The sequence below is a fragment of the Peromyscus californicus genome, unplaced genomic scaffold, assembly GCF_007827085.1.
Source record: "Peromyscus californicus insignis strain IS unplaced genomic scaffold, ASM782708v3 Scaffold_7__1_contigs__length_154581171, whole genome shotgun sequence".
NCBI lineage: Eukaryota > Metazoa > Chordata > Mammalia > Rodentia > Cricetidae > Peromyscus > Peromyscus californicus.
This window is the reverse complement of record NW_026294595.1, coordinates 45799037-45814041: the sequence shown is the minus strand read 5'-3', so window position 1 is coordinate 45814041 and position 15005 is coordinate 45799037. Positions and strand designations below refer to the sequence as shown.

The window sequence follows — 15005 nt, the reverse complement described above, 5'->3', positions numbered from 1 at the left end:
CTAGGTTCCTGGGCATGAGAAGCTATGCAGGCCAATACGTAAGAATAAACTGGTGCTGATCAAACAGGGTAATTGCACTTAGAGAAATGAAACTTGATCTTCATCTCTGTACAACATTCAACTCCAAATGGATCAAAGATCTCAACATAAGATCTGATACCCTGAATCTGATACAGATGAAAGTAGGGGATATGCTTGAACTTACTGGCATAAAGGCCTTTTCTGAACAGAACTATGATAGCTCAGACATTAAAATCAAAATTAATAAATAGGACCTAAAAAGCTAAAAAGGTTCTATACAGCAAAGGGCACTATCACTTGAGCAAAGAAGGATCCCACTGGATGGGAAAAAATGTTTACCAGTTATATAATTGACAAATTGTTAGTATCTAGAACATATAAAGAACTAAAAAAATTTAAGAAAACCAACAACCCAAGTGAAAAATTGGGCATAGAGCTGGAGAGATGGGTCAATGGTTAAGACATTTGCTGCTCTTTCAAGGATCCCAGGTTCAAGTCCCAGCACCCATATAGCAACTGGCAACCATGTGTGACTCCAGTTCCAGGGAATCCAGTGTCATTTTCTGGCCTTTGTAGGCACGATGCATGAATGTGAGACACAGATACACACACAGGCAGAACACTGACACACATAAAATAAAATTGAACAAAAATTAGTTCTTAAAAGATGAAATATAAAAGGTTAATAAATATTTAAAAAATTTCCAACATCCTTATTCATCAGAGAAATACAAATTAAAACTACTTTGAGATTTCATCTTACTTCACTCAGAATGGCTAAAATAAAAAAATAAGTTATGACAAATGCTGGCATCAGTATGGGGGAGGGAACACTTATTTACTGCTTGGATGAATGCAAACTGATGGAGCCATTATGGAAATCAGCAAGAAAGTTCCTCAAATACTTAAAAGTAGATCTCCCACATGATCCAGTGATACCATTCTTGGCATATACTCATAGTATTCTAAATCCCACTACAGAGATATGGTATTATCAATGTTCATTGCTGTTTATTCACAATAGCCAGGAAATGGAAAGAACTAATCAACTAATTAATGAATAATCAAAATGTGGTAAATAGTGTATTGTTCAACTATTAAGAAAAACAAAATTATGCAATACATAAGTAATGGATGGAGTTGGAAACAATCACTCTGAGTAAGGTAACCCAGACTTACAAGTATATTTCTCCCATTTATAAATATTGGCTTTGAATCTTCAAATATATATATGTTTCATTTGGAATGCCCAGAGAAGTCAAGAGATTACGGAGGAGCCATGGTGGGTGGAGGATCCTTCAAGGTGAGCAGATAGAAAGCAGAGGTATCAAGGGTTAGAGGATTAATGGAAACTGGAAAGGTTAAATTAGGATGGGGAGTGAGAGGGCAGGGTAGAGGGTATAACATAGGGAGTAAATAAAAACACTAGACATTATTAAAATTTCATATGGAAATATCTGCCACTATAGAAGCTTAACATACACATGCATATGTGTACATATACGTACATACATACATACACATATACATATGCGTGTATGTATGTATGTGTATGGAGCGGGGGAGAGTGAGAGAAAGAGAGACTGTGTTAAAATGGAGTTACCTTTTAACAGAACAACAGTGCCCCTACTAGACACTGCCGGTTAACAAATAAGAAGCCCAGTGACAGGAATGGATTCACTCTTTTGGAACTATTGGCCAGCGAAGTCCCACAGTCCACAAAACATTACAAGTTATTGCCAATGCTATGATTGTCCTGAAGACTTTGGCAGTAAGACCCTATTGCTGAAGACCCCATGAAGTTGAGTCGTAGAGTTTAGGCACATTAAGCTGTTACTAGTCTGACAGACTAATCCCTACTGGCTAGCTTTCATAGTGCTGGAAGGTAATGTGCATGCTTCCAGAGGAGAAAATCACCAATCTTACCCAGCTGTGAACCCCGAGAGCTACAAGCAGCACCTGGCCTGGTAAGATATGCTCAGCTGTGCACTAGTGGCCTGAATATCATGGGAGTAACCAACCACTCTCTGATTGGCTTTAAGCCTTACTCCACAAAATGAAACCCACATCTGGTACCATTTCTGTGCCAAGAAGCCTAGACATAGTATTCCGTCTACTCCTAAGAACTTATCATTATACCCTTAGATTAATGCATTTCTTAACCCTCCCTGTTTTGGACAGAATTGCAATGAGGATGAGCAAAAAGAGGGGGCAGAATTATGTTGAAAATGTGTTGATTTAAAGTTGCATACATTCAGGCTGCAGACAAATCAGCTACAGACAAAATGTGGCAATTGTTTAAAAAAGATTAATTTTCTCACTGAAAAGATACAAGTTGAAGAAGAAACCAGAAGACGAAGAGAAGGCTCATACTCAGAATATTAGAATTTACTTTATAAAACAGATATATTTCTGGAAATGACTTATAAAGTAGTACAGTCTTTTCTTAAATCTTAATGAAAATTTTAACAGAATGAGAAAAAAAAAGTTAGAATTCAGAAGGAATACGAATAGCCAAAGTAATCCTGAGGAGCAGTGTTAATGCTGACTTATAGCTATGCTACAGAGCCATAGTAATTTTCACAACAGAACACACAATAGAAAGAATAGAAAATGTTCCAGAAATGGCCCCAACCTGATATAGACTCCTTACTTCTAATACAGTTTCCAAAATATAACTTAGTGAAAAGTCAACCTCTTCAAAAATATGCAGAGAAAATAGTAGGTTAACTTGCATTCTTATGTCTCACACTGCACCAAAAATCTAGACAACTAAAAGTCCTCTATGTACAAGCCTAAATTCTGACTTTAAGATTGCCTCAGCATTAATACTAAAGGCATTACATGTATGTGGGGGTCTTACCTTTATAGTTCATTTGAAGTTGGTCAACTATCATCAATATATTGTCATAATCAGGTAAATCATCATTCTCAGAGACTGATTCGGATAACTGGTGATCATCCATGGCATCCATGTGTTCTACAGTCTTCAAAATAAACCATATAATATCAGGAACATCCTCAAATGCTTATACTATATGGTAAATGTATCAATATATTAGCTATACATCTTTAGGATTAGAATTTTTTGTAGGAACGAAGGGAACAGATTTTTCAAAAGATTATCAATGGCTAGTCTTTGTCACTCACTGCTTCGATATAAATTTCAACAGATAACAACAAGTTCTAGATCTCTTCACTTTAGTCTTTATGATGTATTTCACACATATTTTATAATGTATCATTTCCTTTGTAAATTATTTTGAGTAAAATACTGTTTTAAATTTATTTTTACAGTACCTTGTTCTTTTCATCACATGTTTTCTTATTCAGCCTACAAAGAAGACAGAAGTTTCTGCTCAATATTTAAATATGAAAAGCACAGATAATATTGAGAACTATTATATTTATAGAAAACCCATGCATTTGTGATTTATCCTACTCAAAAATTCATAAATCATTTCAAATATGATAAGCTTCCACAAGGGAAGTTCAGTTAAAACAGAAAGTAACATTAAGGGGAAAAAAAAAGACATCGCTAAAACTATCCAGATAATGAAATTCTGAGCAAACTTTCTGACAGTGAACGCCACAAGAATATATGATATTACTGGTATTATTTTATGGAAAGAAATACATTGACTTTTGTTATTGTCACTTTCTATAAAAATAAAGCTTTATGGATGTTAACCCCTATTGAGGAATAATATGTAATTTCTCCAAGGAGTTCAGTCCTCCAACAGTGAAGATAGGAGTGAGCTTGTTCAGGACCTCCACTGTCCCTAAATCCAGTTTAATTCTCATAACAATTATGTGCAGCAAACACCAGCATTTTATCGATGAAAGGACTAGGAGAAGGAAGACCACGGCACTTCACTAAGTGCTCAAAGCTTGTCAGTGGCGGGCTATCTCAAACCCAGGAGGGCTGGCTGCACACGTTTCTTATTATTTGTGAACACTGTATCTGTCTTCAAACATTTCAGTTGAAACAATGGTAGGTAAATTTATACTATTGTTGCATTTCTGGTTATAATTGTAAGTAATTTTCCACCTTTCAAATATTTAAAAAATTTAAAAAGACTAGATATATAGGCAATTTTGGAAATTTACATTCAAGAAATGGTTTATGTTTCTAAAGACATTTCTGAACAAGTGTATTTGTCTGTTCAACTATTTATGCCTGCACTAAACAAATACTAATGGAATGTATGATGTACGCCAATAAAACTATTAACAAAAGGAAATAAGGATGTTATATTTTGAAACTTCATAATTTAAAAGCAACAACCCATGCTGTACAACTTTTGCATTAAACAATTATGAGTTCTTTTTCTTTTCTGCAGAAAGTAAATGGCTATTAGATTGACATATATGATATTTTGCAATAGCCCATGAAATGATAGAAACATAGCTATGATGATTCTGGCAAAGGAATAAATGAATTATTAGGATGTATTTACTGTGACTCATGCATTTGCATATTTTTATTACATAAAAAATTAAAACAGTGCATGGCAGTTTAGGTAATAATTTTAACATACAGTTAGATTATTGCATTTCTGAGCCAATTCAGAATGAATAGCTAATTGTCAAGATGACATCTGAGAAAGCATGTGAAAGTTATGCCTGAGCACAAGGAAGTCTAGAAGGACAGCATGGAAAAGAGGAGCCATACAAAAACAAACAAGAAAGCAAACAAATACCTAAGAAAATGATTCTACTCAGAGAACAAAATGGAAGCAGAACTTTATGGCACTGACGTGTTTCCAGGAACTTGGAATTGAAAGGAGAATACTCAGAAACAAGTGGAGGTTAACCCTACCCTAGGCTTGAAGGCTACACTAAAAGGCCAGAGTTCACTGCTCTTGGGAAATGACATTAAGAAAAGAAGATTAATAATTCGATCTGTGGTACAATTTTTGTTTTGCTTTGGATTATAGTAATACTGGACTTAGATGAAGTATCTAAAATCACAGAAAACATGTACCATGAAAGAAAGAGGCAGAGAAATGTTTTGGGAACACAGTTTCACTTTTATAATGACTGTTTTTATGCTTTTGAAGATGACCATATTATTCTTTGTTATCTCTTCACCTTCTCTTTCATAATGATCCCCGGCCTTGGGAGAATGGGGTACTAGATATATATAATCTCTCTCTATCTATATATCCATATCCATTTAGGGCTGGGCATTCTGTAGTCTCTTATTCTCTGAGTCTTAGGGGAAGGGGTATGATATAGATGTTCCAGGTAGGGCTGAGCACTCCATGATCTCATATTCTCTGCACACTGACAATTTGTGAATCTCTGTTTTAACCACATGTATGGCAAGAAGAGGCTTTCCTGATGATGACTGAGGGATAGATACACTAATCTACAGGCATGGTGATAGTTCATTAGTTAGTGTCAGTGTAATAGCTTATCCATTTAGCAGAATAATAATGATAGGTTCTCCTCGAGGGCCTCTAATGTGTCCATCTCTTAAGTCCCAGTAATGGTGCCAAGCATGGGTTCCATTTCATGCAGCAGACCTTAAATCCAAATGGAATGAGTTTGGTTATTCCCATGACATCAGTGCCACTATTGAACCAATGAGCTTACCTTGCTATGACAGTCATTGTTGTTGTAGCTCACATGGCTTGCAGCCTGATAAAATTAATGATTACTTTTTCATTTGGGTAGCGTGAATAGAGCCTTCCAGCACTATGAAAGCTAGCCAATAGGGATGAATCAGTATCGACTTGATTTCTCCATGTTTTATGACTTAAGTATGTAGTGTCTTCAGCAAGACATCTCTAATGGTGTAATAGAGCCACGTTTATATTGAGGTTTACGAACAGCTGTATAGTTGGATTTAAGGCCTGCTCAATAGGAGGCAATCCATGCCTGGTACTGTAAACTTAGTGAACTATTCCTGGTCAGAGAGGTTTTAGACCCTAGAGGAGAACCTACTACTGCCACTTTCCTAAACTAATATACTTTCTAATGTATTCTAAATATTTATAGCACAGAAAAGTGCAGCTGTCATCCCTCATCACAGAATCTTCTTTTTTGGTAGACAGAGCTTACTGCAGAGATCCATAACTGGCCAAATGCAGAAAGTTAAGAGATAATAGGGTGCTATTACAGATGGTTTTAATGTCAACTTGCCACAAACTAGACTCAACTGAGTAGGGAGCCTCACCTGAGGAGGTGTCCTGATTGCCTTGATTGATGTAGAAAGGCCCACCCTGATTGTGGGAGGCACTTTGGTAAGAAAAGCCTTCACTAAAATAGGTGACCACCCCCGACTGATGTATCTGCAGTGCAACCCTTACATCTAAGGTTTAGGGAAAACTGTAGAAGAGGAAGAGGGGGCAGGAAGATTGTAAGATAAAGAGGGTGTTTTCTACACGTCTTGAAAACTACATACATCATACATGATATCTCAATAAGGTTGCCCAAACCAGACCTGCATAATGACCACAGCAGTTGACATGCCAATGTGAATGGAGTGGATATTTCACAGGGCACTATGCCTAGCTGAGGGACTACAGCCAATCAATGGCTGATGAGAGAAGGAGAATCAATGCCTTCCAGGACAATTTCCTTGATAGGCTATCCAGTCCCAAATGGTCAACTATAAACACATGTACATGTGAACAATACTAAATGGACTCAGCAGTATATATATATATATATATATATATATATATATATATATATATATATATATATATATATATATATGTGTGTGTGTGTGTGTGTGTGTGTGTGTGTGTGTGTGTGTAACAATAATAGTCATGAAGAAGTCATGAATTTGAGGAGTTGGGAAACATCGGAGGAGTTGGAGTGGGGAGAAGGAGGGGTGGAAATAACGTAAATATAGTACTCATGTATGAAAATCTCAAAAAAAGTAAAAAGTATACATTAAAAAGGTGTATAATTCTAGAGCACTTTCAACTAAGCAATTATAAATATACAAAGTAATTATTTATATTAAAATATGAATTCTATAGTAAGAATAAAACTACATAAAATAGATCAAATTTACAAACTGTTAAATTTACAAACTGAGCTTATTTAAATATATATGAAAACACTGTGGAAATATAATGTGCTCCATAACAAAATGTTAACAAAGGAAAATATAATGTATATAGAGTTACAAGAAACACAAAATTCACTGTATTAGTAGTATCTTGTACTTAGCCAAAACGTCACTAAATTAGTCTCTGTGGGCTGCATTTAACCAGTTGTTTGCCTGAAGTTTTTTTTCTTTATTTCTGTCAATCATTCCTCGTGGTGCTGGATATTTGAACAAAGGGCAGCCTCATGTGACTCAAGCATTGTACCATTGAACTATATTCTGACACTTGAAAATACTGTGATTAAAAAAAATTGTCCACATTATTCAGTTGTTATTTCTAGCCGATTTTGAACTACAGCAACGAGCAATTTAATGCCAACAAACACTAAAATGTTTACTGTCTGGTTGTTTACAGAAAAAAATAACATCCCTCGGTGGTTTAGAACATTGTGTAAGTTTCTTCCCTTATTGCTATGATAAAGTACCTAACAAGTTAGTTAGGGGAAGAAGGATTTAGGGTTGATCAATCTAACCTTCACAGCAGCTCACTTTCTCCGCTCCAGCCCATCGGACAATGTTGCCTACAGTAATAGTGGGCTTCTGTTGATCTAATCTACATAACTGTTCCCAAACAGGCCCATAGGGGTTTGTCTCTTTGATACTACACATCCTGTCAAGTTGACAATATAGCTTTGACCACCCCATCCCTTGTCAACTTGACACGCAAACATTAAATTAGAATCTTTGTTCTTATGTACCCACAAAGGACCTCATTGTGGAAGTTAAGCTGTGGGTATAAAAGCTATTGTGAAAGAAACAGGGATGCCTGCTACAAATTTATCCATCAAAAAGTATTTGTCAACTTCCGTTAACAACACTGCAGCAGAAAACCATTTTCCTCACATCTTACAGCCCTGCTGTTATCTTTCTAACAAAACAGTCCTCAGGATAGTGTAGAACAATGGTATCTCACCATATTCTTTTGATGTTGGTGCAAGACTGAACATCCTTAGTAAAAGCATGAGATCTGTTAAGCACAAACACCAGGCCAAGTGAGAATTAGTTTCTTAGCATAAAAGCAGTGATACACTGTTAAATATTACCATACTTACCCAACATGTTTTTTTGTTGTAACAGGAAGTTGGTGGAAGTTACCAGACTTCCCACAATGCTTTTGTAGGGTGAATCCATTTCTAACACCATTATCAGAAATGGCAGCAGCAGCTACATCAGCACCACCACCACCCACAGCAGAAGCATGGGCAGCAGTGTTACCACGAGATGGTTTTTCCACTGTGTCCATCTTGGGGCTGCACCCTGTCTTCCTCTTCCGTTTAAGCTGCAACAGAAGTTTGCTACTAAGAATTCTGATGCTTTTTTTTTTTAAATAAAAATAACTTTGTTTCACCAACTTTGTCATTGAGCCCGGTTCTATTTCCATCGTTTTAATTAACAAGACCCGTTTCTGTATGTAGTTCAATATTGTCATTAAAGTGTTTTTCACCTCATGGTTTTCTTTTGAATCACTGTTTTCTATGTAAAGTGTTTACTGTCTGTAAACACATCTGTGCAAAAAGACGTGTGTATGTGTGACAGTTGTGTAGCTTAGTCTATATGTGGAATTCATAACAATGGGAGCAGTCACTGTCCCTAATGCGTTGACTGGCTCTTGGGAACCTATTCCTCATACTGGGTTGCCTTGCCTAGCCTTAATACAAGGGGGGTGCTTGGTCTTACTTCAATTTGATCTGCCATGCTTTGTTGATACTGTGGGAGGCCTGCCCCCTTCTGAACAGAAACAGAGGAGGAGTGGATTGGGGTTGGGGAGCGGAGGGAGGGAGAGAATGAGAGAGGAGGGAGAGGAAACTGTGATTGGGATGTTAAAAAAAAAAAGACGTTCGTGTCCTCTTTTGCTTTACTAGCAAGATTTCATTTCATGTTAAAGAGTCAGTTTAGAGAATGTGATATTGTGTGGCTCTGGTAACAAATAATTGTTTTAATCTAAATTAATAGCCCATTTAATATACTTCTTGGAAGACAAATAAAAAGCCTGAAGATGATCCAGTAATACAGTGTATGTGGATTTTCATGCTCATTCTCTTCTAGTGAATATGTCATCATTTTCCATTTTAATTGTCCTTGTTTGATGAATAGTTCCACAATCTTTTACATTTGAGGAGCAGCTAGATGTATAGACATTACCTCTGTCACAATCCTTACTTAGTTCCAGTTCCTGGGAAATTTTCTTTTTGAAGATGGAATTATAAACATCAGTTTGATTTGGCTCTTAAGTACATTGTCAGGGTAAGTTTTAAAAAAGCTAAATTTACAATTAATTTAAAATAAAATAAATTTAGCCTTATCATGGCTATGGAAAAAGAAAAACTAGGAAACTGAATGAAATTCATCTTTTAAGCTTTATATTGTATTTTTCATCTGCTCCCCAAACACTGACAAACACTCGGAAATAAAAGGGAAATTTACCTTAGCCTAAGTCCGAATTAAAACATGAACAGCAATCTTAACTCTTCACAATTTTTGAATGAACTTGATTGTGTGAAATTTACCAAAACAAGTTATGTGACTTTAACACCATACAGGGTTCTCTCGTAAAAAAAATCACTATACAATGTCTTATGTAGTGAGCATTTATAGTGAATTTAAACCACTTATCCAAAGTTATGTAAATGGAGAATAGGCAAATTTTAAAATATTTAGGAACCAAAGTTAATTCAGTCTCAAAGAAAATCAAATTCTTACATTGTAATTCAAATTATATGCTATAATGGTCTTTTGTACCAATATGAGTATTCGTATGAGTTCAATATAATATATACTTGTATTTACTCCAGTTAGCAGATTACAACAGTTGGATAAAAATTCCCAAATTTCTACATTGAAATGAAATGCATTAGAATGCCATTCTTTACATCCAAATATCAACCGGTCTTTCTGGAAGGTGTCATTTATTTTTTATCCTCGGTAGCTGAGTTGATCCTAAGACTCAGTACTCTCTTATAGTACAAATATTGAAGTCAGCTGCTGACAAGAAGGAAAAACTACATTTTTGACATTGCAGATACTGAATGTTAATAGGAATCCGTACAATTTGACCTGATAGGAATGATTACTCAAACCATAAACACAACTAAGCACTATCGGTTACATTGTTCACAATGTCAATTAATAAGATGTGAATATGATGTTTCTTTACCATGGAAGGATGCATATACATAGGATGCAAAAATTAAAAAATTTTCCCTCACTTCAAAAGAAAAACTTCTTAAAAATTTTATGAGTATTGTAATTTTTATATATATTTCAGCGTTTTTCAAATTGAATATTAAATATTATCTCTATAGATTCTTCAGTGAAGTACAAAATATTATTCCATTTGGTCTATGCTACATTATTAAACAAAGCATATTAAATGAGAATCTTAAATTGAAAAATTACACACCAGTGGCTGACTGCTATTGCTGCTGTCATCCTGGTTCTGTTCTTCTCCGGATGTCACATGTAAGTTTGGTTCTGCTGAAAACCCAAACATTTAAAACAAAGTATAAAGAAAAGTTCAATAAAATGGCAGTATTTATAACAACACGGAATTGCAAGATGACTCAGTAGGTAAAGGTACTTGTTGACAATACTAGTGATCTGAGTTTGATACCCACGACCAATATAGAACTGACTCCTTCAAGTTGTAATCATGTGCCCCTGTCACCCACAAAAAACACATATAATAAATGAATGAACAAATAAATACACGTAAAAAATTTAAAATCAAAGTTTTATTTTCAAAAGAAATTGATTAAGCCTGATCTTTACTTGACTGCTATTCCCCTTTCTTGGGTACACACTTCTTAACAGATGCTGGAAATTACCAAACATCAATATTCCACTTGGACCGACACTACATTGTATTATCTTCAGAAGTATAGTGGTATCAGTAAACAAACCCTCAGAGACAACATTTTTCTTGGTTTTTTTTTGTTTTTTGTTTTTTTTTTTTTTTTGAGACAGGGTTTCTCTGTGTAGCCTTGGCTGTCCTGGAACTCACTCTGTAGACCAGGCTGTCCTCGAACTCACAGAGATCCACCTGCCTCTGTCTGCTGGGATTAATGGCATACACTACCAATGCTTGGATGAAGACAACATTTTTAAATACCACAGAAACATTCAAACTCACCCCATATGCCATTTTCTATCTCGGCACTGATAGTTAAACAACCTGCATTTTATTTACCAAAACTGTCTTCCTTTCCGTCCTTCATTTATGACTATGGTGGTCCTTCCATCTGAAAATATTATTTCTGGCAAACTCCTTTCCTTCCCTAAGACTCATACATGGTGGGAAGTTGTCACTGATTGTGGCAATTGTATTCTATTAGAACAAGCATCTCTTTTGAGTTCTTTACAACTTTATCAATTTTTTATTGTCCCTATGGTACTTGAAATTTAAGCTAGTGTTGCATGCCTACTTCTTTCGTTCCTGAACTGGGAGGGGTCAAGTTTTTAGTACTATTTTCACACACAGGATCATGAATTTCTGCTTCCTTTCCCTAGTACTCCTCGTAATTGGTGCATTTCTTGCTAATTTTCCTGTTTTCACTGCTCTTCATTATAGCTCAACATTTCTCAGATGCCTGAATATTTTGAAATTGATTTAAAGTGGCATTCCCATTTGCAGCCTATGCTAAGTTTTATATCAAACTTATTACCATTTGAGTTCTATTTGAACTCACTGTATGTGTAATAAATAATTTTCGTTGGCTCATGGCATATACCAGTTGCTCCAAGTCTGAGTAATTACTCCTCCAAATTGCTTTGAACTAAATAGAGTTCTGACCTGTCGTATGTCCACTTGCCATGTTTTCTCCTCTCTGATCTGCGATCTTCCGTGAATGGACAACATCCTTCTTTTGTGCAAGAGACTCAGAGAGGATCTGTTGAAATCAGAGTCAGGAAAGGTCTTAACAAAGATCTCTCATGTGTTACTGGAAAAGACAGCTTAGTTTCCTGTTTCAAAGCAATAACTCTGGAAAATAAGGGTTGGTTGTACTGAAACTTGGAATATTGAGTAGAGAGCCTCAAAAGTTGTCTAAATAAAGTTTGATGTTTACTTTCATATAGCTATAGAGTACTACATAAACCAACCATGTAAGGCTGAAAGGAACATACTCATAGACATCGTATGTCAACAACAGTTTTGAATATAAAATTATACATTGCTTTCCTCAGTGAAATATAATATATATGTTAAAATCTTTTAAATTTTAAATTTTGTTAGTTTCATACATTAATGAATAAGTGTATTTTTTGCCTCTCATTCCCTTTCTCCCTCTCTCCCTTTTCTACTGTACCCCTTATTCCCAACACACTTCCATGCTTTTTTCCTTTCTTCTATTGCATGACTTTAGAGTTTCTTGCCTGAGTGTATTGCTAGGAGGCATGTGACTTCTTCGGGGGACAAGGCCTGAGAATAGCATGAAAAAATTCTCTCTGTGTCAAGACCCTGGAGAATCTGACCCATTTTTGGCAAGACCCATGGGTAGTTTGCTGCATAATTCTGGGCATGACCCCAGGAGCATATGTGCTACCTGCTCTCCTTGATTTCTTTATACAAATCATATTGCTGGCTGCCTCTAGTGTCACTTTCTCAGAGCTATGGATGAAATGGCTATTGCATAAGGAAATGACTCTCCTCTTGGTGAGCAATAGGGGATGTTGTTAAAAATATACAGAGGACCTGATTCAGTTACAAAAGCCTTTGATATTTCAAGTGTGATCATGAGTTTCAGGATTCTCAAGAATAAGATGTTGCTTTTCCAACACACCTTGTGACTAGCCTGAAAGAGTCACAGTAGTTCATGACATTATAAATCTTCATAACTGTTCGGGAGAGAATGATTCTAGCCACAAGAGTCTAGGAGAAATGCAAATAAACAGATGATATCAAGAGTTAATGGGAACAGTCTAGGAACAGGGGATGAAGCAGAATCAGAGAAACCCACAATGCCCTCATTTCTAACAGTTGTGCCAATACTGTAGGAAGTTGAGAGAAAGGGGACATGAGAACAAGATAAGCAGTGCCAACTATTAAGAGTAAGCTTTTAAGCTATGTAGTCTGCAGGATGATAGGAGAAAACCTGGTATATCCTCCATAGGAGATAGAGTAGTAGAGAATGAAGAACAAACTGATTCAGCCTTAGCTGATGAGTCAATTGTGAAAACTTAGATTTGACTAGAGGTAAACATTAACTACTAGAGGTGAAACTCTCTTCCACTTTGCATGACGCTATAACCTCAAATGCTTCAGCTGGGCACACTGTTCTACCTGTAGGTGTGCCTAGTTAGAAAACCTGGTCTCTTGCAACACTGCTTATGTTCCTGACATTAGAGCTATGAATCAAGCAGGTAATGGTCACCAGTGGGAAAGCTGGGGGATGGGAGGGGAACGAGGTAAAAGAACAAACTGGAAATTAATGTAACTATTATTAGAAATATAAGGAAATAAGTTTGATTGTAAAGCTGATCATACAAACTATTGGAACTGTACAAATAAAAACGACCCAGGCTATCTGAGGCCACTTGTTTGAAACAGGTGGTTATAGTTTCTTGCTGCTCCAGCTTCACACATCCATCCCAGGTCATCAGACCCATTTGGAGTTAGACTTCCAGCAGTAACCAACCACTTTCTGATTGGATTGTGGCTCACTCCATAGGAGGGTATTCATGTTTGGTATATAAGCTTGGTCAAGAGTCCATAGCTAGAGAGGTAATTTGTCTTAGAGGGAAACCTACTACCACTGATTTGCTAAGTGGTCATAGTTTTAAACTGCCTTCTAAATATTCATGCTTACACCCATACAGTAGTGTTACACTGAGTTTTCACTGAAAAAAAAAAACTTCTTACTTCAGTGGACAATAGTTAATACAGAAACCAATGACAGACGAAAGTTTCAATGGTGGGGTAGTGAGTCCTAAATGGTATCTATATAATCCCTTTCAAGGTTCAGGGAACATTGCAGAAGAGGAGGCAGGAAGAATGTAAGAAGGAAAGCACTTAAAAGGAAAACATTTTAAAAAGTAACATATTAAATAAATTCTTACATGTAATGTAGTGTGATACAGACATAATCATTTAGAGGAATTTCAATGAGTGGAGTTGTTTTAAGGAAAAATAAGATATACATTATTAAAATATTATGCCAGATAAAGAAAAAAGAAAACACTGTATTAGATTTTTTTTGGTAGACTAAAAACAGGGATAAATTCTTGAGGCTCCTAGGAAGATGTGGGGATAAATGCAGAACCTGGGGAGATGCCTTGGTGGAAAAGACTTATTTCTGGGCAAACGTAAGCTCCTGATGTTGAAATACCAGTGACCTGTAAAAAATCTGGTATGGTCATGTAGGCCTGTAAACCCAGTGCTGGGTGCAGCAGAGACATGAGGACTGCTGGGGTTTGTTGACAACCAGTCTTTATCCACACTCAACAGGAGACGTTGTATCAAGGGGGTAGCCAACTTGACAACTCGGGACTCCTGAGGTCCTCCTATGCCATCCTATTTGTTCCCAGATGCTTGCAGTGGCACACACATATGAACACATACAGCAATGCACATACATTTCTCTTACATATACTCCCATACATAAAGTCCTAAATATAGATAAATATTAGAATAACAACATTTTAATAAAGTGATCAAATGTTAAAATATACATGTATTAGGTTATATTAAAATAATAGCAAGAAAAATATTAGATATAGTACAGATCTGTTAAGGAAGACCTTCAAAAAAGAATTCCAAACCATAACAAGAGTGGAAGCATATATATGTTTATTTTTTATCAAGTGTTGTAATGATCTGGGCTTTACTTTATCCTTTCTTACGTATTCTTTACAAGTGTAA

General features: G+C 36.0%; 1 protein-coding gene across 1 annotated transcript in view; it reads right to left on the bottom strand.

Annotated features, from left to right (window-relative positions):
• LOC128100872 (ankyrin repeat domain-containing protein 26-like) overlaps positions 1-15005 on the bottom strand; it is a 34952-nt gene that overhangs the window by 17764 nt on the left and 2183 nt on the right. The window contains exons 3-7 of the mRNA XM_052723626.1: positions 11940-12036; positions 10551-10624; positions 8203-8429; positions 3322-3355; positions 2885-3008 (exon numbers count right to left, since the gene is read on the bottom strand). Of these exons, the coding sequence (XP_052579586.1) occupies positions 2885-3008; positions 3322-3355; positions 8203-8429; positions 10551-10624; positions 11940-12036 (556 nt within the window). The remainder of the gene's footprint in view (positions 1-2884; positions 3009-3321; positions 3356-8202; positions 8430-10550; positions 10625-11939; positions 12037-15005) is intronic.